At 38.1% G+C, this 23,161-nt stretch overlaps 2 protein-coding genes across 8 annotated transcripts in view; one reads left to right on the forward strand and one right to left on the reverse strand.

Annotated features, from left to right (window-relative positions):
• The window catches only part of GDAP2 (ganglioside induced differentiation associated protein 2), a 70,068-nt gene extending 63,944 nt beyond the window's left edge, over positions 1–6,124 (reverse strand). The window contains exon 1 of one of the 6 annotated variants that reach the window (XM_050748677.1): positions 5,951–6,124. The gene's annotated coding sequence lies outside the window, so the exon portion shown is untranslated. Of the gene's footprint in view, positions 1–5,240; positions 5,471–5,557; positions 5,659–5,733; positions 5,806–5,950 lie in introns of those variants that run through there. The other 5 variants (XM_050748696.1, XM_050748702.1, XM_050748687.1 and 2 more) reach the window with 5 other exon arrangements.
• Positions 6,125–6,200: 76 nt separating this feature from the next.
• The window catches only part of WDR3 (WD repeat domain 3), a 30,209-nt gene continuing 13,248 nt past the window's right edge, over positions 6,201–23,161 (forward strand). The window contains exons 1-12 of one of the 2 annotated variants that reach the window (XM_050748579.1): positions 6,201–6,285; positions 10,122–10,324; positions 11,315–11,524; positions 13,618–13,736; positions 15,334–15,412; positions 16,334–16,429; positions 17,651–17,764; positions 17,948–18,049; positions 18,534–18,631; positions 19,220–19,327; positions 20,176–20,406; positions 22,865–22,958. In XM_050748579.1, coding sequence (XP_050604536.1) covers positions 10,154–10,324; positions 11,315–11,524; positions 13,618–13,736; positions 15,334–15,412; positions 16,334–16,429; positions 17,651–17,764; positions 17,948–18,049; positions 18,534–18,631; positions 19,220–19,327; positions 20,176–20,406; positions 22,865–22,958 — 1,422 coding nt within the window. In that variant the 5' untranslated portion in view covers positions 6,201–6,285; positions 10,122–10,153. Of the gene's footprint in view, positions 6,428–10,121; positions 10,325–11,314; positions 11,525–13,617; positions 13,737–15,333; positions 15,413–16,333; positions 16,430–17,650; positions 17,765–17,947; positions 18,050–18,533; positions 18,632–19,219; positions 19,328–20,175; positions 20,407–22,864; positions 22,959–23,161 lie in introns of both variants that reach the window. The other variant, XM_050748586.1, reaches the window with a different exon arrangement.

Below are 23,161 nucleotides of genomic sequence, written 5' to 3' on the forward strand. Positions count from 1 at the left end.
GCATGGGCAAAGACTTCATGTCTAAAACACCAAAAGCAACGGCAGCAAAAGCCAAAATTGACAAATGGGATCTCATTAAACTAAAGAGCTTCTGCACAGCAAAAGAAACTACCATCAGAGTGAACAGGCAACCTACAGAATGGGAGAAAATTTTTGCAATCTACTCATCTGACAAAGGGCTAATATCCAGAACCTACAAAGAACTCAAACAAATTTACAAGAAAAAAACAAACAACCCCATCAAAAAGTGGGCAAAGGATATGAACAGACATTTCTCAAAAGAAGACATTCATACAGCCAACAGACACATGAAAAAATGCTCATCATCACTGGCCATCAGAGAAATGCAAATCAAAACCACAATGAGATACCATCTCACACCAGTTAGAATGGCGATCATTAAAAAGTCAGGAAACAACAGGTGCTGGAGAGGATGTGGAGAAATAGGAACACTTTTACACTGTTGGTGGGATTGTAAACTAGTTCAACCATTATGGAAAACAGTATGGCGATTCCTCAAGGATCTAGAACTAGATGTACCATATGACCCAGCCATCCCATTACTGGGTATATACCCAAAGGATTATAAATTATGCTGCTATAAAGACACATGCACACGTATGTTTATTGCAGCACTATTCACAATAGCAAAGACTTGGAATCAACCCAAATGTCCATCAGTGACAGACTGGATTAAGAAAATGTGGCACATATACACCATGGAATACTATGCAGCCATCAAAAAGGATGAGTTTGCGTCCTTTGTAGGGACATGGATGCAGCTGGAAACCATCATTCTTAGCAAACTATCACAAGAACAGGAAACCAAACACCGCATGTTCTCACTCATAGGTGGGAACTGAACAATAAGATCACTTGGACTCAGGAAGGGGAACATCACACACAGGGGCCTATCATGGGGAGGGGGGAGGGGGGAGGGATTGCATTGGGAGTTATACCTGATGTAAATGATGAGTTGATGGGTGCAGCACATCAACATGGCACAAGTATACATATGTAACAAACCTGCACGTTATGCACATGTACCCTACAACTTAAAGTATAATAATAATAAATAAATTTAAAAAATAAAAAAATAAAAAAAATAAAATAAAATAAAATATAAAGGAAACCCGCAAAAAAAAAAAAATAATAATAATAATTTCAGAAAGGCCTTGTAGGTTACACAGTGATAAATTTGTATGAGAAGACTATTCTTATTGATACTAAATACACCTTTGAAATTACTTTGAAATAAAGAAATTAATTTTACCTAAAAGTCGGTGTTTATTCCATCAAACTGGCCTTTCCACAAGTTTTGTTATCTGTTCATAAGCATTCAGACTTGCAATAGACAAGCTGAACAGAGGACAAATGAAGACTATACTCATCAATCACGGTTAAATTGCCTCATGCTCAATGGAATGACACTTAGCAAAAGTTCATAATTTCAAAAAATTATCTGCAGATTTTTTATGACAATGACTAATATTGAAAGTTCTTTACTATAATCTAAAAACAAATCCATTAAACACAAACAGTTTTCAGTTTGTAAACTTGAAGGCCAACTTTCAGGACAAAACTGCTTTTCTAAGATAACTTTTCTTTCTGACTCTAAGTAATACATGTTTACAGAACATTTGAAAAATATCAAATTGGTCGAACGCGGTGGCTCACACCTGTAATCCCAGCACTTTGGGAGGCTGAGGCGGGGAGATCACTTGAGCCCAGGAGTTCAAGACCAGCTCGGGCAACACAGTGAGACCCCATTTCTACAAGAATACAAAAAATTAGCCAGGTGTGGTGGCATGCTTCTGTAGTCCAAGCTACTCAGGTGGCTGAGGTAGAAGGATTGCTTGAGCCCAAGAGGTGGAGGTTGCAGTGAGCCAAGATTGTGCCACCACACTCCAGCATGGGTGACAGAGCAAAACCCTATCTCAAAAAAGAAAAGAAACGAAAAGAAGGAAAAGAAAAGAAACCAAAATTAAGGGGGAGGAAAAAATTCCTCAACTTTTGATGTAGTTACTACATTTTTCTGTGATAGGTAAAATCATCCTGATACAATTTTGAATCCAGCTTCTTTAGTATTTTAAGGTAAATATTTCCATGTGCAATTACACAGTGAGGCAGAGACAGTATGTTTCAATGTGAGAGTTTGGACTCTGTTATCACAGGGTCTGAGTTTGGATCATCCAATAGTTGTGTTATCCTTGACTCTAAACCAGATTTTTTATTTCTAAAATAAGAGTAAGTCTCCTAAGATTATTGTGAGCATTAAATGAGATAATTGGTGTCAAAACTGCATAGGAGAACAATTACCTTAACTTCCCTCCAATTCAAAATCATTCACTGTTTCCAACTTCCAAGTGATGATTTGAGGGTATATTCCACACTTTTAAGCCTGCTAAATCACCTTAATTTAAGCAATTTCCTTCATTTGACCATTTCTCCTCTTAAGTGAGTGTTACAACACAAATTCTCCTTTTACAATTACATATTACTTTTTCCTTCCTCTCAATCCTCCTGTTCTCAAAAAGGTTTTCCTCCTTTATTTCTTCTACTTCATTTCTTCTTCAGAATATTAAACTCCTCTTTTTTTTCCACTTGACTTTTTAAGAGTAATTTGTTTTGTAGCTCTGTTTTCTCTTCATACATTTGCTCAATCTACTGCAGTTTTGCTTCCGCTCTATAGCTCTGCTAAAACTGCTTTATCAAGGTCAACAATAACTTCCCAAATGTCAAATCCAAGAACTAATCCAATTTTATCCACATTTATTACTGATCATTTCCTCCTCAAAACTCTATTACCGTCTTTGACAGTACACCCTGGTGGTTCTCCTATATCCCTGATCAGACCTGGTCAGTAGGGTTTGTTGGATCCTTTTCCCAGCTTTTAAGTAATTGTGACTCACAAGATTTGGATGTTAAATAAGTAAAAGTAATGCTCATAGCTCTTATTTTAGGACAAAATTTAATGGCATTTTATGAAGTGTCACAGTATTTAGCAAAGGTTGAATTCTTTTTCAACTCCATCTCTAAACAAACATTGATGTTTCTCACCAAAAAGAGGTTTGAATCTCTCCCTCCCCTAAACACACATACACCTTAGTAATACATACAGTAAATGGAGCCACAAACCCAAGCTAGGCAGGAAAACCTGATCCCTAAGAGAACAGTGGTTTTTAACATTCTCAAGGTCACAGGCCCCTTTGAGAATCACATGAAATATACAGATCCTTTCACTCCCCAAAATGTTTGTGTATGAGCTCATACAAGCAGATTTGTAAATAAATTTGAATTACAATCTCAGTGATAGAATGCAAACAGATTGCTCAAGTGATGAAGGGAGGAGAAGGCTTCTATACCCAGTAATCTATAGTCACAGCCAGAATTTTTGATAACATTAAAGGAGAGTAAGACTGTCCACTGAAAATCAGTTGATCAGCTCTGTACTTTGAATAAATTCATAAACAAACACTAAGCCCTAGTTTAAAAAAACAAAAAAGGTTCTTGAAGCAAGACATTAATTTCCAAGGATCAAAAAGCCTACATGGGACAAACAGAAGATTCCATAATGAATCAGATCTATTTCCATAGCCATATGCTTTTCAGTACTTTAGTGAAGAGGACCTAAAGACAAAGATAACCCACTATGTATCCTTTATAATTCAAACGGTACAGAGTAAACAGCTCTCATTACACTGCAACTTCTGTTTTTTTTTTTTTTCTTTCTCAAATCCTGTCATCTTTTAGTTTAAGAAGTCCTTTAAATACTGCTTAATATGAATAACTGGACTGGCTAGAGAGATCAGATTTTATTGTTCAAAACTGGGAAAAATTGGGCATAATACCTTGGATCACCATCTCAAAAAAACCTTTTTGTCTGGATAAAAAGAAAATGATATCATTTAAGAATGAAAAATGGTAACTTTTGACCTGTTTACCTGTCTTTCAAAATGCTTACATTGATCAGACCAGCCTGGACAACAACAGTACAAAGACAGCTGGTACATGCACTTGACGGCCATTAATTCCCAGGTTTACCATTCTTTATGACTTTGTATTTCAATATTTAACAGTTCAGAGTACACTAAGATTTGTGTGCATACCATACTTAAGAATCATTCTATGCCACCATCCAACACCATACTTAAGAATCATTTTATGCCATCAGTGAGAATCACAGTTTTTTAAAAAGATTCTCAGATTGGAAGACTAACTGAAGTAGTCAAGTATGTCAACAATAAACACAGTATAACAAGAACATTCCTAAGCTTGTCAATGGCTTGGGTCAAATTTAACATCATCACTCAAAAGCACCCAAAGAACATACCCTCACAGTGAATTAGTAGTACCCCTTCATATTAAATGAACTGCACTATGTTTTAATTGTAAGTATTGATATATTGAGCATTTTGAAACTTAAATAAGGAGGTAGAGTTATATCCTTGAAACACTGTATAGGGAATTTTATAAGATGCATTATCTTACCACTCACAGTTGCTCTGATACCAACTCTTATTAAAATCATTTTTTTTCCATCTGTGGTTGTCCCATCCCATAATATTTAATAATATTAATATAATTTTTAAAGAAAAGTTAAAATCATGACTCCTTCAAATATAAAACCAAACCCGTGTTCAAGATTTTATTTAACTCAAAAGGGAACCAGGCAGAAGATAAAGAAAATCCCAGAATTAGACACCTTAGAGCAGGAATATTGAAATAAACATGCAAAAGGAGGCAAAACTTCCACTGAACCTCTCAGAGAGCGAATTCGCATGTCTTGACAAAAATTATCTAGCATTGATGTCAGTTACCTAGTTTACATAACTGAAAAATGGCTTTTTTAGAATTAGCTAATCCAAGGGGTAAGATAGACTCGAAACTATGCAGTTTTCCATTGAAGCACACGCTTTCCCCCATAATAATATAATGCACAGCACCTGTCAGGGATATTAACCATACACACCCACTCAAACGCTCCCTTTCCCACCCAACTTATTAAAATAATATTTTGTGGCCACAATTTCTTCCCTTGTCATTCATCCAATACACGGCAATCTTGTTTCAAAACTCCTATGCTGCTACAGCTGTCCACAGTCTCCACATACGCATTCTTTGCTATTGCAATTTTCTTGAATACGAAAGATTAGCTGAACATGCCTTAAGCTCAAGAAACTCTGAACAAAATCAGATTATGTAGACAAAGGTCTAATTTCTAGGCTGGCTTTAGATACCTTGTTCAAGAAGCGCTGGTAGGATCTTCTTTTGTACCGCTATGTTAGCTTTAATTTTGCACAGCTCTAGACATCAGAACTCATTTCTAAACACTTCTATGCAGCTCAAGAATAAAGTAGTAGAAATGCAAGAGAGAACAGCTAATTCCCACTTGGTGACAGAGCACTTAAATCTCAGGGAGCAAACAAGGAGGAGTCAGCCTTGGTCACTTCCCCCTCAAGCGGCCAGAGAGCGGAAACACAAAGCCAGGCCAGTGTCACTCCAGGGATTGCGGGGACCTAGACAACGCACCATCCTGGGCTCAGCGTCTACCTACCCCTCACCCGAGGTGCTCTCGGTTCGTGGAATGTCCAGTCCACAGGAGCGGCAACATGGACTTGTCTTTGGGGCTACAACCAGCAAGGGCTCCCGCCGGCCCTATACACTTGCACCCTAGGGCGCGCGCCTTCTTGGCTAGGACACCACTGTCCCTAGTGCCCGCCGACTGCCTACCCCTTCACTCCTCGTCAACACGGCGTCCCCGACAACGCCTCGGGCGAGAACCTAACCAACAGGCGAGGAAGTGGTGCCAGCCTCATTCTTCCAGAGAAGTGACAGAACTAAAACCTCAGCCTGCAATCCCGACCAGGGCCGGGTCCCGTGCGCCTCGGGCCGCGCCCCCGGCCCTCTCCGCCCCGCCTTCCCTCCCGGTCTCCGCCCCGCCTCTCACAGCACTCCGGCGGTCCCATCCGGGCGGCGGGCGGGACGGATCAGGCTCCCGGTAGAAGGCGGCCGAGCGACATCTCCGACGACCCTCAGCAGGAGCGCACCGAGTAGGGCGAGTCAAAGTCCCAGGAGGCTGGAGTGACCAGCTGCAAATGCTCTCGGCTGCGAAACACCGGCTTCCGCTCCCGGCCAGAGCTCGCCAATCAGCGCCCGGCTCTCTCCGTCATTTCCTCCTGGAAGGCAAAGGGAACCTCTGGAGAAAGAGGCTTCCGGAACGTTCCCGGAAGGGGCAGGTCTTGTGGGCGGGCCCAGTCGGCTGGGAGCCTCGTGGAGGCTGAGGTGAGTCCTGGAGGTTCACGTTTGGAGCTGAGAGCCTTCTGTGCGGCTCCGATTTTGCAGATTCTGTCTGAGGCGTTCGTGATGTCAGCAGCAGCCGAGGCGGGCGTATTTAGGGCCTGTTGTTAGGGCTGGGGGAACTCAGGTAACTACGGGCGTCCCCACAGCAGTACTTAGAAGCCCCTCAGCTACTCGGCGAGGTTGCGTGTGCTGAGCAGAGCTGCCTGACCGTGCGTATGAGCGGGCTTGCCTGAGGATGATCTGACCGTGTGTTCGATGTGTGGAACCCTCCGTCACCCTTTCCTGACCGAAGACTAGTTTAGGAATGCGTGGCAGGTCTGTTACCACGGTCCAGGCCCTCAGTGCATCGTGAAAACATCGTTTTGGGGGCTGTGGATTAGGAAGCGGAGATGATGGGGTCTCGGAAGAAGGTTTGGTCATGAACTGTCCGAAAGGAGGCGAAAGCTGTGCACGTGGAACAAAGTGAACAGTGCAAGTTGTTTGGGAAGTAGTTTAAATATCGAGGGTATGAAAAAAGGCTGCGAGAATTGGGTTTACTCGAAAAGAAGTGGGCCTCAGAGGATAACATTGATTAAAATAAGTAGAGGAGAAAATGCATTTATTCTGAGTAAAACGAATACTATGAAGAATACAAGGTCGCAGGACGAGGAAGGAAACTAGCCAGCCCGACAGGAACGTTTATTCGAGAAATACGGAGGTTAGACAGGATGAGTTTTTGAAAACTGGCAAACGATTCAGCCTTTTCAAGGCTTTAGGATGGGAAAGCTCATTTGAAAAGATTAGTCGGTAGTATTATGACTTTTAAATGAAAAGAGTGAAAAACATGGAGGCGGAGGTGCTAGGTGGAAAGTCAGTGCAGTAACCCAGTGATACAGAGCTGGAACTGAAAGTGCTGGAGGGAAAGGCATCCTGTTTCAGACTAACAGTCAGGTGGAGTTGACTACAGAGAAAGAGGCAAATAGAAGCAGTTTAGCATAGTGGTTAAAAGCAGAAATTTTGGAGTTAGACTGGCTGGATTGGGATCTGACTTTGGCACTTAGCTGCTGAATGACTTTGGGTTAGCAGTTTACCATCTCTGGGTCTGAGTTCCTTGTCTGTAAAATAGAGATAGGAAGAGTGACTTCCCTTGTAGTGTTATTGTGGAGAATTTGTTTATTTATTTTTAGAGATAGAGTCTCACTGTCACCCAGGCTGGAGTGCAGTGGCGTGGTCATAGCTCACTGCAACCTCGAACTTATGGACTCAAGTGATCTTTCTGCCTCAGCCTCCCGAGTGCATCACCATGCATGGTTAATTTTTAAAAAAACGTTTTGTAGAGATAGGGTCTTGCTGTGTTGCCCATGTTGGTCTGAAACTCTTGACTTCCAGGCCTTGGCCTCCTAAAGTGCTGGGATTACAGGCATGAGCCACCACACCAGGTCCTTATGGATAATTTTTTTTTTTTTTTTTTTTTTTTTTTTGAGACGGAGTCTCGCTGTGTCGCCCAGGCTGGAGTACAGTGGCGTAATCTCAGCTCACTGCAAGCTCCGCCTCCTGGATTCACGCCATTCTCCTGCCTCAGCCTCCCGAGTAGCTGGGACTACAGGCGCCTGCCACCTTGCCCGCCTAGTTTTTTGTATTTTTTTTAATAGAGACGGGGTTTCACCGTGATAGCCAGGATGGTCTCCATCTCCTGACCTCGTGATCCGCCCGTCTCGGCCTCCCAAAGTGCTGGGATTACAGGCTTGAGGATAATTTTTTTATACTTACATTTACAATGTGCTAGAGGCTTTTCTAAGTGCTTTGCATATGTTAACTCATTTCATTAATTGCTTAATTGCTGTATGTAATTAAACAGTTGCGTATGTTTACGAAGTTATGTACATTTAATGTTATCAGTTACTATAGCATAAGCACTCGCTAAATCTTGGCTGCTATAATAATATTTTTTATTAATGATTCGAAGGTTATTAAATGGTTTTGAGCCTGAGTAACTGGGAAAATTGTGTCTTAGTGTCTGAAAAAAAGAGAGGGATACCAGAAGTAAGGTAGGTTTGGTTATAGACATGTTAAATGTGAAACTCTAAGATATTCAAGTGGAGATGTTCAGTAAATATTGGAAACTCTATAATTAGTATTCATGTAGGTGGGCAGGACTGGAAATAGACATATGGGAGTCTGTGGACCTAGGCATGCTATATGAATTCTCCAAGGAAGATACTATAGAAGGAGGTGGTAGATGTACAAAGACAGGCAAACATAAGGAACAACTACAGAGTCTGGAGGAATAAGAGGAATTGCGAAGGAATTAATCAAATGGCCTAGGCTAAGAGCATTATTATCCTGTTAACATTATCTTTCCTTGATTTTAAATTGGCTTTATGTTGGTTCCTGTGAGAGAAACAATGAGGCCAGTAAGTGATTATTAACAGAAAATATTATCAGAGAGTTGAGATTGAATTTTTTTTTGTTGAAGTAGACTAAAACAGCATTTGATAATTAGAAAGACCCTGTAGAGTTAAATCAACCAAACAAAGAAACAAAAAACAATAGCAAAAAGAAACAGCTCCTCATAAAAGACTGTAACTTCTTTATTTTTGTGTGTTTTAAGTTGCATGGGTGTTTTTTGGGGATATTTTTTACTCTTCCATGTAAAGAACAGATGGGACTGATCTGTTATCTCCTTCATTCACCTCTTGTCCCTTTTATACATAACCAGTGGATTATGGATTTTCAGTGAATTTAATAAAAGTGCAGAAATTATGGCATCTTTCCAAAAATAGTGTGCCAAGTTGCTCACCCATTTTCTATGCCAAGGGTAAGTGACTGCTCTGATTTTGAAATGAAGGACAGACTTTCATGGACTAATAGTTCTCAAAGTGTGGTCCAAGAACTGCAACAGCAGCATCACTTGGAAACTTGTTAGAAATGAAAAATTCTAGGCCCTACCCCAGACTTATGAAATCAGAAACAGGTGCTGGGAGAAGAGATGAGATGGTGTTTTCTAGCAGTGTTTTCATAAGCCCTCCAGGTAATTTGGATGTATACTAGAGTTAGAGAACCACTGTACAAGAAGGTTAAGTAATATGAGGTTAGGGATTTTGTCTTATTAATAGTGTATATCCAGTGTCTAGAACGGTGCCTGTCTAATTGGTAGGTTTTCAATAAATAGTCACTGAAAAATATGTTCAGTCTCAGACTACCAATCTCTATGTAAAAGCTTTGATGCTGGTTGAATGGGCAGAAGTAAATTAGTTTAGCTGCATTGAGCCTATAATGTCAGATATGCATGAGTTGGGGATGACAATATGACTAATCTGGAACTTGAGGAAGAGGGATTATATTGAGTCAACAGGAATAAAAAATGAAGATGTCTAGGTATTTTAGGTCAATGAATTATTCAGAGTAAATAAAGATTAAGAAGTCACAAGTTACATGCTTTTAATGACATGATAAACAGTGGTGTTGTTTGGGCGCAGTGGCTCACACCTGTAATCCCAGCACTTCGAGGCGGGCGGATCAATTGAGGTCAGGCGTTCGAGACCAGCCTTGTCAACATGGTGAAACCCCATCTCTACTAAAAAAAAAAAAATACAAAAATTAGCCGGCTGTGGTGGCACATGCCTGTAGTCCCAGCTACTCGGGAGGCTGAGACAGGGGAATCGCTTGAACCTAGGAGGCAGAGTCTGCTGTGAGCCCAGATCCCGCCACTGCACTCCACCCTGGGCGACAGAGTGAGACTCTGTCTCAAAAATGAAAAACAAAAAACAGTTGGTGTTTACTAACCTAGTAGAACCAAGGCACCCAAGGAGCTGAGTTTTCTTTGTTTCTGTGCACAGATTGCCTCACCTGTGGTATCAGACATCATAACATGGGGCTCACCAAGCAGTACCTACGCTATGTTGCTAGTGCTGTCTTTGGCGTCATTGGCAGCCAAAAAGGTAATATTGTCTTTGTGACACTTCGTGGTGAGAAAGGACGCTATGTGGCAGTACCAGCTTGTGAACACGTTTTCATCTGGGACTTAAGGAAAGGAGAGAAGGTGAGCCTAAAATGACCAGTTTGATATTGATTTATTGGTACTTGAGGATGGAGAGGTAGTAGGAGTGGGGGAGCTCTGATTTATTTATCATGAGTTTTTTTGGTGTGTGTGTGCCCTTAGAAGAGAAGAGAAATCTTTTTCCTTCAGGTCTAGCTAGCCAAGCATCAAGTTCCTTTGTGTTCTTCTCCACTAAATTCTGAAAACCACAAAGAAATAGGAACTTATTTCTTAGATGTCTATTTGTTGGAATATTTACAGGTCATAATTTGTAGTAATTATTTATTCCTAATGTATTTTTTCTCTACCAATTCTATTTTTCAAGTTCGACTTATGCTTATAGCTGGTTGTAAAATATTAGGCATGTAAAAGGATGGTAACTCTATGTTGGCAGAATGTTTTTCTAATGTGGATAAGGCCCGAGTGTTGTTAAACTAGACTTCAATACTTTGTGTGACTGAATTCCCTAAGCCTACCACTTTTGCCAAACCAAATATAGGCATTTTGATATTGTCCACTCATTTTGTGATTCCCAAGAGATTACTACTTTGATTCTTGTTGCCACCCAGAGTCCTTTGTGGTGAAAACCACTGTAGTACTCGATTGCCATGCAGATTGTTTTCTTATAAAATGGGTCTCAGTTAAAGGAATTTGCAACTCTTTATTGAAAATCACGTAGTGTTGTTCTAGGATCAAGACTTACATTAAAGGGATTAAATTTATTTTATTGCCTAGGGAGTTTTTATATGTATTACACCAATGTAGGGCTTTGGAGAAAATAATTAAGCTTTTTCTTAAATATTTAATTGCCTAGTACAAATACTAATTTCTATATTAAAAAACTTGAAATGGATTGTAGAGTTTCATTTTTATTCATAAGAGTAATTTGGAATTATTGGTGCTCTTAATTTTACTGTGCCTGAGTATTCCTATGCTATTCCCTTGATTTCATGCTTAACTCTTTTACATTGTTTTTAATTTTTATAATTTCAGATTCTTATCCTTCAGGGGCTTAAACAAGAAGTTACTTGCTTGTGCCCCTCCCCAGATGGGCTACACTTAGCGGTTGGGTATGAGGATGGGTCGATCCGAATCTTCAGTCTCCTGAGTGGGGAAGGAAATGTGACCTTCAATGGTCACAAAGCAGCTATCACTACCTTGAAGTATGATCAGCTAGGAGGCAGACTGGCATCTGGGTCCAAGGTGAGCCTTTGAATCAACCCAGACTTTGGTATATTAAAGGAATGTAAGGCTTACGCCGAAGCAAGTTGTTGACAAAAATTGTCAGGTAAAACAATGGGCTGCCAATATACAAAGTAGCATAATGGTAGAAATAGAGTGAGGAGGATGGGTGTGAATTGGGAAGTTCATTTTGTTTCCTTTTGTTCATTTTATCATATTCTCTGATAAAAGCCTATTAAGTATAGGAATAAGATGAAGATAGCCATGATAACTCTTATTGTGAAAGTGCTACCCAAAACAGTAAAATAAGGAAATAAAACAAAGACTGGAAAAGAAGAGACAAAATAATAATTGTTTGCCATTTTCTGTAAAGTCAGTAGGGTTTCCTATATCTCAAAAGTCATGAGTTAGAAAATATAAAAGATTCCATTCACAACAGATTAAGTAACAGACATAAAAATACCATGAAACTTTACTGAAGAATGGAATAGGAGACTTTTGTAGAGATATAATCCATGTTCTTGAGTGGGAAGACAAGGCATTGAAAAGATGGTAGTGTTTTCTAATTGATTTATATAGCTAAAGCTATGTTTAGACATATGTTTATATATAGATATAGATATATTTAAATAGATATTGTAAAGGTTTTAGTTGTTACTTAGAACTTGACCTAATATGGAAAAGCAAAGGAATTGGAAACACCAACATTTGGGAAGAAAAGAATAATAAAACAGGAGTTTCAGATATTAAAATGTCGTATAAACCCAAATTTAAGAAGTATCATATTGATACTTCAATGCAAGTATCAATGCAAAATAGATTTTTGCAACCAAATGGAAATCTCAGAAACACATCCACGTTTACATTCCTAATTAGTATATTTTAAATATGACATTTTTAGTAAGTAGAAAAATGATGGATTACTTATAAAACAGTCCTTAGACAACTGGCTATTTGGGGGAAAATTTTAAATTAAAGCTTTACCTTGTGCTATATACCAAAATAAAACAAAGATTAAAGATTTAACTATAAAAAAATAGCATTTTAAAGTAAACTAGAAAATATATAAGTAAATATCTGATGGCAAGGTAGAAAAGGACTTTAAATGTATTAGCAAAGAAATAAAAAGGAAACTGTTGGTAGATTGGAATACTTGAAACATTTGTACATTAAAAACAAGTCAGAGGAAACTGAAAAAGTTAAAATATTTAATATTTTCACTATAAAAAGAAAGAATTAGTATCATTCATCTATTAATAACTTACAAACAGTCAAGTAAGAGATGACACCCAAAGAATGATAGACAAACACATGAATTGGCAATTCAAACGAGATACTAATGGCCAGTAATCATCATAAAGCATGTAAAATATTTTTCATTTGTATTCATAAATGTAAATTAAAATAAATACTAAGACTGAACATTTTTTACTTATGAGTTTGGTAGTAGTTTCTGAGAAAACTAATAATAGAGTTAAGTGAATGGGAAACAGGGCTTGTCATACATATCCCTGCTGGTTCTATAGATTTACCCAACCTGGAGATCATTTTGATGGTATCAATCTAAAACTTTAAAAATAAACATATCATACAACCCAAGAACTTTTCATTTTAGTTTTTTCTAATCAGATATACATACAAAAATTTGTGTATAAGAATGTTCACTTCTGCATATTTATAACAGCAGAAAGTTGGAAACTACCTAAATGTCTAAAATAGAAACATTTTAAAATAAGTTGTGCTATCGTTTTAGAATTTATTATTATGTGAGCATTAAAAATGTGAACACTCTAGAATAACATGGAAGAAATGGAAATAATATTTAATGAATAAAGAAAAGGTTGTAAAATGATAGGAATGGCATGATCTCAGATTTCTAATAGGAAAATAACCTGGATTATACATAAAAACTAGAGCAATAACAATATCTGGGGATTATTTCTGGATGGTGGGAATAAGGCTGGTGTTTATTCCACTGTACTTTCCCCATGCTTTCCAAATTTTCTGCAAGGACTATGTGTTGCCTTTGTAATAATTAAGTCTCATTGTTTGTCAAGTTAGGCTATATGTGTTAAAGAAAATTATTTTTCATCTGTATTATTTGATCCCTTTAGGACACAGATGTTATTGTATGGGATGTGATCAATGAAAGTGGTCTCTACCGTCTAAAGGGGCACAAGGACGCCATCACACAAGCCTTGTTTCTACGAGAAAAGAACCTGCTAGTTACTAGGTAAAAAAATAATGGTTTAATTTCCAGTTCTTTTTTAGGAAGAGAGAATTTGCTTTCTTCCTTACTCATTTCTCTCATGAGCAGTGTGCTTATGCTTATGCATTAGTGTTCTCTCCTGTTCTCCTGCTTTCCTTTTTTCCATTTCTTCTAAGTAGTATTGTAGAGCTGTCTAAAGTTATATTATTTTTAAAATAATTTTTCTAATTTGTCATTCTTTTCTCTTGATATCAGTTTTTCCATGTTTCTTAGCCTTTTGAAGCTCATTATAGAATGAGCTTTGTCTACCTTCTAGATATCTAGAAAGCCAGGAATCAGAATATGGAGCAGAGGGAAGATATGAATACCAGGTGTTAAATTCAGCTCGCCTTTTGAGGAGAGATATACTGTACTTCATAGTCCTCCTAAACACCTATTAGGATGAACCATTTGAAACTTTTATTTGTGTACATAAAAAATCATCAAATATCAACAATCTTATATTGTTCAACCTAACATAATAATGAATATTCCTAAAGAATGGCCACCTAGGAAAAGCTGGGATACCAAGGTTTGCCAGGCATTAATTAGAGGAACCATAGTAATAACTCAGAAAAAGCTGTGAGCACTAAATGCTTTACCAATGGTGGATTTGTTTCTGTGGGATAGGATACAGGTAAATTAGTGTCTTGTTCAGATAACACAGGTTCTGTAAGAGAATGATTCTATAGTTCTAATAGAAAATATATATATTACAGCTTAGGGAATATAAAGGAAAGTAAATAACACTGTAAGGTGGGGTTATATGGGATGGACTTTGTAAATCAGGTTTTTGAGGGTTTTTTTTTTTTTTTCCAGTTTGCTCATGAAGGAGGATTATATTAGATTTATGTAGTGAAGAGGTAGGGAAGAGGTGTTTGAGCGGGAGTAGTAGAGGCCATTGGCTGGGAGGGCTTATATTTAGGGGGTTAGGAACAAATAAATGGGAAATTTTGAGAATGCTGCCAAAGAGCCTGATTTTCATTCTACAGGGAACATTGAGTGAGTGCAAATATTAAAAATTAAGGTTATCTGACAGTTGCACATTGGATGGGATGAAAGAACAGCAATGGACAGAGACCAAATGAGAAGTTGTTAAAATAATCCAGGTAGTAGGACTTAAGTTCAGGTTAGTGTACAGAAACGGACTAGAAGGTGTCAATACTTAGAAACTTCACAGAGGAGGCATTTTCAGGACAAGAGACTAACTGGACAGGAGGACAAGGGAATGGGAGAAGTCTAAGATGTTTCCATGGTAGATTGTCTGAGGGAATGCCAATGCTGTGATGATGGAAATGATAGGAGGAAGCCGTGATGGATCAAATTCTGTATTCTTTGGTACTCTGCATCTAAAGTCATTCTTGTGCTTGTAGGTGGAACATTTTATTTTCTGCACAGGAATAACTACAAGGAAAGTTATGATTCTTTGCTTTTCAAAAGAAAGATCAGACAGAATCGGAACTTTAGACATTATTGAAGCATATGTTCCTTTTAAAGCAACAGTGAGTTTTGGATCTCCCTATTAGTTGAATAAGTTTTCCTAAACAGGATATATATTTTTTTCTCCTGTTTCTTCTTCTAGTGGGAAAGATACCATGGTGAAATGGTGGGACCTTGATACTCAGCACTGCTTTAAAACAATGGTTGGCCACCGGACTGAGGTACGTGGAGGGTCATGGGCCCAGGGAAATAATGGGAAGGCAAAAGGGAAAAGGTGGTGTTCTTCGCTTCCCCTTTCATGGCTCTTTGTTTTTACTGCACACAATAATTACATGCCATCTTGAGGGATAGTGAGGCTGGTTTGATGGAAGCAATGCCAGCCATTGAAGCAGATACTGATGCTCTGATATGTAGTAAAAATTGACCTTGGATGGTTTTTAATTCCTGAGTTTCATCATTTCTAAATAATAAGTGTCCACTTTTATGAATGTAGGGAAGTTTAATAATATTATGTGTGCAGCATCTAGCTTACTGATAGGTAAGCAGCATATGGTAGCTGTTATAATAGTTACTTGAACACAGATCTAATTAGTTGAGTTCAGGGACTGTTTTTTATACATCTTTGCATCCTCAGTGCTTTATTCATATCAGGCATTCAGGAAGGTAATACCTAGAATTAATGACAAGAATATTAAATTATTTGTTGATTTGCAACAATATTATTTTCTTTATTTAATTCCTGGATACTTGAAGCTGAAAGTTATGCCATGGACATTAGTGGGGCACCTTTTATTTGCTAGACACTGCTAAAAGCAAAGAAATAGAAGACTTAAAATCATCATTTGAGTGGATTTCAGTTAAGATTTATGCTTAACAGCTATTATCTTAATTTGATTATAGGAGGTTAGAGACAAACTCGTAGTATCACAAAAGTAACAGTTTCACCGCAGGCCATTTTTTTTTCTCTGTAATAGTGAGATTTCTCTTAGCGCATTTTGAAAGGATTGTCGCTATGCCTTTTCTTTGCCTTTAAGGTGCTAAAGACATTTCACTACGGTGTAACTTAGACTTTTGGAACATCATATTATACTACCTGGAATCTCTTGAAAGTTGTATTACTCAAATCTTTTTATATTCTATAGGTATGGGGGTTGGTTCTGGTGTCAGAAGAAAAGCGACTCATCACTGGAGCCTCAGACAGTGAACTGAGGGTATGGGACATAGCTTATCTGCAAGAGGTAATTACTTTTTAAAATCATGGGCAGTGTCATGTTTAGAAGTTTCATAAGCACCTTGGTTTTAGAATCAGATGTAATTATTGAGTACTTCACATAGTATTAGAAGGAATTCTATCACATCAATAACCTGCAACACCTAAAAAAGCTTTTCTTCCTTGTATGCTCATTATCCTCATTTATTTGAGCTCAGGTTAGCTTTAGGCTTACAGTTTCTTATAATACTGTTTTATTTTGTGGCACTCTTAATCAGATATTCTTGGACCTTTGGGGGTCCTTGGATGGCCTTCAGAATATCTGTGAACCTTTCTCCTCAAACATATATGTAGAATTTTATGTTTATAAATATGTATATTCTGAAAAGATCTGTAACTTTTTCTTAGACATTCAAAGAATTTACATAGAAGAAAAGCTTGCAGACCTTAGGTTTAGCTGAATTTCGGTGTGTGCGGTGTCCAGCAGCCATTTTGATGGGAGTTACATTAGTAGGCTAGGGGTTATCTTTTATTTAAGGAGAAAATGTATCAACCTGTCTTGCGATGCCTTTGCAGTTCCTAATGCCAATTTGAATTTTTTGTTCTACAATATGGTCGACCTTTCACCTAAATACAGAGAAAATTTTGAAGTTAGTGAAGAGTGGGGTCGTTTTTCACTGTTGTCACTAAACAGTAGTCCATATGCTATAGAAAGTTTTTGGAGATAGTATAATGAGTAATATTCTGTTTGTATATTATGTAGTCAGTTTTTAATAAGTTCTGATACCTGCCCTGCTACTGAAGAGGTTTGATAAGGGAGATCACAGATTAGAAGCTATTATTGGCCATAAGAAAGATTTCTAAGTCTTCAGGATTAAGAGTTACCTCTTGGGCCAGGCACAGTAGTTCATACCTGTAATCCCAGTACTTTGGGAGGCTGAGACAGGAGGATCACTTGAGTCCACACACAAGTTTGAGACCAGACTGGGCAACATGGCAAGAACCTGTCTCTACAAAAAATTTAAAAATTAGTCAAGCATGGCGGTGCCTGTGGTTTCAGCTATTTGGGAGGCTGAGGTGGGAGGATGGCTTGAGCCCAGGAGATCAAGGCTGCAGTGAGATATGATCATGCCATTGCACTCCTGCCTGGGCGACAGAGTAAGACTCTGTCTCCAACAACAACAACAACAACAAAATACCTCCTGGAACATACTATTTCAGCTTTTATTTTCCCATTTTTATAAAACAGATTGAAGACCTGGAAGAACCAGACCCCAAGAAAATCAAAGGATCTTCTCCTGGAGTACAAGATACTCTTGAGGCAGAGGATGGTACCTTTGAGATGGATGAAGCCCCTGAGGATGTAATTCATTTTCGTTTCTTAAGTTTAATTGTGTTGAATAGTGGGAAAGTAAGAATTGCAGATTTTTAGGGAATCATCACTTTAGGGAATATTTTTGTCACTTGCACTTATTAGAATTATATTTTTTTCAGAAGTTCAGCAGAACTTACATCTAACCTTCATCTGCTCTTGCTTCTTCTGTAGCGAATCCTTTCATGTAGAAAAGCTGGTTCCATAATGCGGGAAGGAAGAGACAGAGTTGTAAACCTTGCAGTCGAGAAGACAGGCAGGATTCTTGCTTGCCATGTGAGTACCATACTTAGGAGAAAATAACAAGGACTAGGCTGTTCCTTTCAAATACTCATTCTTTCATATTCAATGTAAAGATGACTTTTTCTTGACTCATGTTAATAATTCACTGTGTGGACCTATAATCTCTAGCTTTATTAGCATAACAACAGAAATAATAATTACTATTAGGTTGGTGAAAAAGTAATTGGAAAAGTAATTTAAAAAGTAATGGTAAAACCCGCAATTACTTTTACACCAATATTATTTTTATTAGCAACCATTTATTAAATGCTTGCTCTTCTAAGCAATTTAAAAGCATTTAACTTCTTGTTTAGCCTTCAGAGACAAGTAGGAAGTGATATCCTCATTTTACAGATGAGATAGCAAACCCAGAGAGATTAACTAAGGGAAGAAATATAAATATTGTTGTTTACTTTTGAGAATTAGGTAAATTACAGATTACCTCTCCTTGACTCACATTAACCTTTTGCCTTTCTAGGGAACTGATTCTGTGTTAGAATTGTTTTGTATCCTTTCCAAAGAGGAAATTAAGAAGAAAATGGACAAGAAGATGAAGAAAGCTAGAAAGAAAGCAAAGTATGTTTTCTTAATACTTATATTAATAATGAAATATCCTGGATAGGCCCCATGTTACTGAAAAAAACTGGCTTCTTTAATATTTACTCTCTTATCAATTACCGTTAAAAGTTAAAGAAGAACTTGTGAGGTACCGATAACCCAAATTTGTCAAATCTCAGAGAGATAGAAAATCATCTGATTCAGCAAATCTTTTGAGACCTATTCTGGTTTATTTAACATGGTTGGATTGTTAAGTGCAGGTTAATGAGTTTTCTAAAAAGTCCTGAAATTAGAAAAATAACCAGAGACGTTTCAGTGGAATAGTTGTAATTACAAGGACCTTGTTACAAGAAATTTTATGGGCTATTGCATTCAGAATCCATTTCTTAAGGGTAGCTATTAAGTGAAATAATACTTTATGACATTGTAGTATACAAAGCATTTCCACTTATACTACATTGTTTAATTCTCATGGTAATCCTGTGTGGTTAAGTGACTTTTCCAGAATCACACAGTTTGTCGGTCGAGGGGCCAGATTTTGAACTCAAAGTGCAAAGCTGCTTCTAGAAAAATAAGAGCATGATACACTTTTCTTCTTCCCTCTAGATTACATTCTTGCAAAGGAGAGGAGGAAGATCCTGAAGTTAATGTTGAAATGAGTCTGCAAGATGAAATCCAGCGGGTGACTAATATCAAAACTTCTGCCAAAATCAAGTGAGTAAAAATAAATTATCTGAAGTTATCATAGAAATAGTCAGCTACCAAGTATTATTGGCTTTTTCATGCTATTTGTAAGCTGTCTATGAATTATATATTTGGAGACAGTGGTCATGAGACATCTGTGTCACACCGTGCTCCTGTCGCCCTAACCACGGGCCCACTTTTTGTCTTGTATTAGGATTATTGTAGTACCCTTTTAGGTAGTCATTTACTGTCTTTTCCTGTGGCTAATTGAAAAAAAAAATAAAAGTGTGCCCCACGTTCAGAAAGGATATAAAGTCACTTATAAAGAATACATACACAAAACGAAGGTATGTATCAGAACCAGGATCTGAGCCTAGTTTTTTTTTTTTTTTTTGACTTAAAAGTCTACTCAATACTCGGAGCACTCTTTTTTTTTTTTTCCCTAATTTTTTTGAGATGGAGTCTTACTCTGTTGCCCAGGCTGGAGTGCAGTGGCATGATCTCGGCTCACTGCAACCTCAGTCTCCCAGGTTCTAGCAATTCTCCTGCCTCAGCCTCCCCAGTAGCTGGGATTACAGGCTTGTGCCACCACACTCAGCTAATTTTTGTATTTTTAGTGGAGATGGAGTTTTGCCATGTTGGCCAAGCTGGTCTCAAACTCCTGACCTCAAGTGATCCACTCACCTCGGTCTATCAAAGTGCTGGGATTACAGGTGTGAGCCACCACACCCAGCCTTACAGCACTCTTATTTGAAAAATTATGTATAGTTATTCAGGCTTTATATAGATAGAGGACATTGCAAAGCCTTTTCCTGGAAAAAGTTAACCTTGTGAGCTAAGATGGTAGCTAGAACATTTATGATTATTTTCTTATGCAGATCCTTTGACTTGATTCATTCACCTCAAGGAGAGTTAAAGGCTGTCTTCTTGCTGCAGAACAACCTGGTGGAACTGTATTCACTGAATCCATCCTTGCCTACTCCTCAGCCTGTCAGGACAAGCAGAATCACCATTGGGGGTCATCGTAGTGATGTGCGGACTTTGTCATTCAGCTCAGACAATATTGCTGTTCTTTCAGCTGCAGCTGATTCCATTAAAATATGGAACAGGTTTGTGAAATGATGTTTTATATAGCTGTATTTAGTAGTAGTTCTTTACTTTTAAGTTTTTTTGGTACTCTTGAGGGTTAGTTATTAACTTCTTAAGGCCCTCAATACAATTGTCTTTAGTGTGTTTGGGCCATTAGCCTGTAGAGCTTAGAGAAGAAAAAGTTGCCTTTTAAAATGTGCCAAAAAAAAAAAAAAAAAGGCAAGCTTATTCCATGTCTAGCGCTTGTAACTGTACTTGGCTAGAGAAAAACACACAACCATACTACCTACTCTTTAAACTTAATAAAAAGCAGCCTGTTAGTGCTGCCCAGTAATTGTACCCTAATTTTTCACCCTTCTTTTACTTTCCTAGATGACAGTTTTACACCTTGCTTCTGTTGTCAAACCAAATATCTCCAAAACCTTTAAGCTAATGATCATATCTCCCATCTTAAAGGAAATAATAACCCCCTCTCACCCTGCATTGCTCTCCAGTTACTATCCCATTCTCTGATTCCATTTTTTCCATTCTGTCTTCATCTGTCTCCCATTAAGCTTTTGTCCCCACTGTTTCAGCAAAACAGTCATTGTCATCAGTGATCACGTTTCCAAATCCAGTGAGCTAAAAGCTTTATTTTATGCTCTCTCCTTGAATTGATAACTTCCTCTCTTTGAAACACTTTCTTTGACTTTCATTATTTCCCCTTCCCTTGCTGTCTATTTATTCTCAGTCCTCGCTCCATCCTTCTTATCTTTATGACGTCTAAGTGTTAGAGTACTTTAGGGTAGAGTCTTTGGGCCTTTTGTGTATCTAAACTCACTTTATGTAATCTCCTGTCATGTAGCTTTCTCTGTGTGATGACACATACATTTATATCCAGCTTTAACCTCCTCCCTAAACATCAAACTCATGTATACAAATACTTTGTGTCACCATTTGGATGTCTAATTAAGCATTTCAAACTTTTATGTGTCCCAAACCAAGCTTAGATGTTCATGTCTCCAAAAATCCTCCCACCTGCTATTCCTTCAGACTTCCCTATCTTAATAAATGATTACTTGCTACCAGTTGTTGTAGTCTAAACCTTGTAGCCATTCTTGATTTTCTTTTATTTATTTATTTATTTAGAGACAGAGTCTCTCTCTGTCGCCCAGGCTGGAGTGCATTGATGTGATCTCGCCTCACTGCAACCTCCACCTCCTGGGTTCAAGTGGTTTTCCTGTGTCAGCCTCCCGAGTAGCTGGGATTACAGGCATGTGCCACCACACCTGGCTAATTTTTGTATTTTTAGTAGAGACAGAGTTTTACCATGTTGGCCTCGAACTTCTGACCTCAAGTGATCCACCCATCTCGGTCTCCCAAAGTGCTGGGATTACAGGCATGAGCCACCGCACCCAGCCCATTGTTGATTTTCATATCCCATATTCATCCAATCTATTAGCAGATCCTATCAGCTCTACCTTCAAAACTGATCCTGAATCCAGCCTCGTCTTACCACCTGCACTGCCACTGCCCCATTCAAACCACTGTCATCTCTCATCTGGGTTATTGTAATAGCCCCCTGACTGGTGTCCCTGCTTTCTTGCTTGCCCCTCTATAGTCTGTTCTCAACACAGTAGCCAGTGTAATCTTTTTATAGTGGAAGTTAGATCACTTGCAATAGTTCCATCTCACTCTACCTACCTTACACACCTTATCTCTTACTACTCTCCTTTTCTCCTCCACTAGAGCCACACTGGCCTTCTTGCTATTCCTTCAACAGAATAAGAATGTCCCTGTTCTTTCTGCTTGGATCCATCTTCCCCATTTATCCATAAGCTTTTTCTGTGTCTTATCAGATGACAGTCCTATCATTCTTACCCTACTCCTTGAACTCTTCATCCCCTTCTCCCAGCATTATGTTTCTTTGTAGCACCTATCATCTGATATACCAAATATTTACATATTTATTATTCCCAAAGAACGTTAACCTTTGTGAGATTAGGAACCTCTGCTGTTTCATCCACTGTTGTATCTCCAGCACCTAGAACAGTACCTGGTATGTAGTGGGCATTCAGTAAATGTGTGTTAAGTGGACATTTGATATATATTTGTTTAATTAATGAATGTTTGTGGTCCTATAAAAAATGTAGGGATATTTGTAATGATGTACTAATTTGACTTGTAACCCTTCAGACTCACTCACTTCTTGGTAATGGCAGATTGGGCTCTGTGGAGCCCAACAGACACTTCTACCCTGCTTTTGTGTGATTTCTGTTCCTTAGGATTTGGAGGCCTTATAAAGTAAACAAAGTTTGGTGCTCTTTAGTATTTTCTCCCATGACTATAATTGTATGTGAGTCAAGGGTTTTTAAGACTTTTGTTTTCTTCTATGTTGATCTGTCAACATGAGTAAGTGCATCGAAACCTACACACTGACCTCTAAAATGGGGAAGCAGATTCTCTTAACATGAGTTCTTTATTTTTTCTTTCTCATAGGTCTACATTGCAGTGTATTCGCACAATGACCTGTGAATATGCACTTTGCTCATTCTTTGTACCTGGTGATAGACAGGTGGTCATAGGAACAAAGGTAAATGGAGACTTTTTCTGGGATATCTGGATCTTTTCTACTAAAAATTCATAAAATTAAGAAATCTGGTTCTTTTTAGCATATTGGAGATGTACTGGAGCTAAGTAATCTAGGAGGATGTTAGTTTATTACATATTTTGTTTACTGAAGTTTTACTTTGTTAAAAATTATGAAGAAGAAAATTAAAATCATGATCCTGAGAT

Source organism: Macaca thibetana, chromosome 1, assembly GCF_024542745.1.
Source record: "Macaca thibetana thibetana isolate TM-01 chromosome 1, ASM2454274v1, whole genome shotgun sequence".
In the NCBI taxonomy this organism is placed as follows: domain Eukaryota; kingdom Metazoa; phylum Chordata; class Mammalia; order Primates; family Cercopithecidae; genus Macaca; species Macaca thibetana.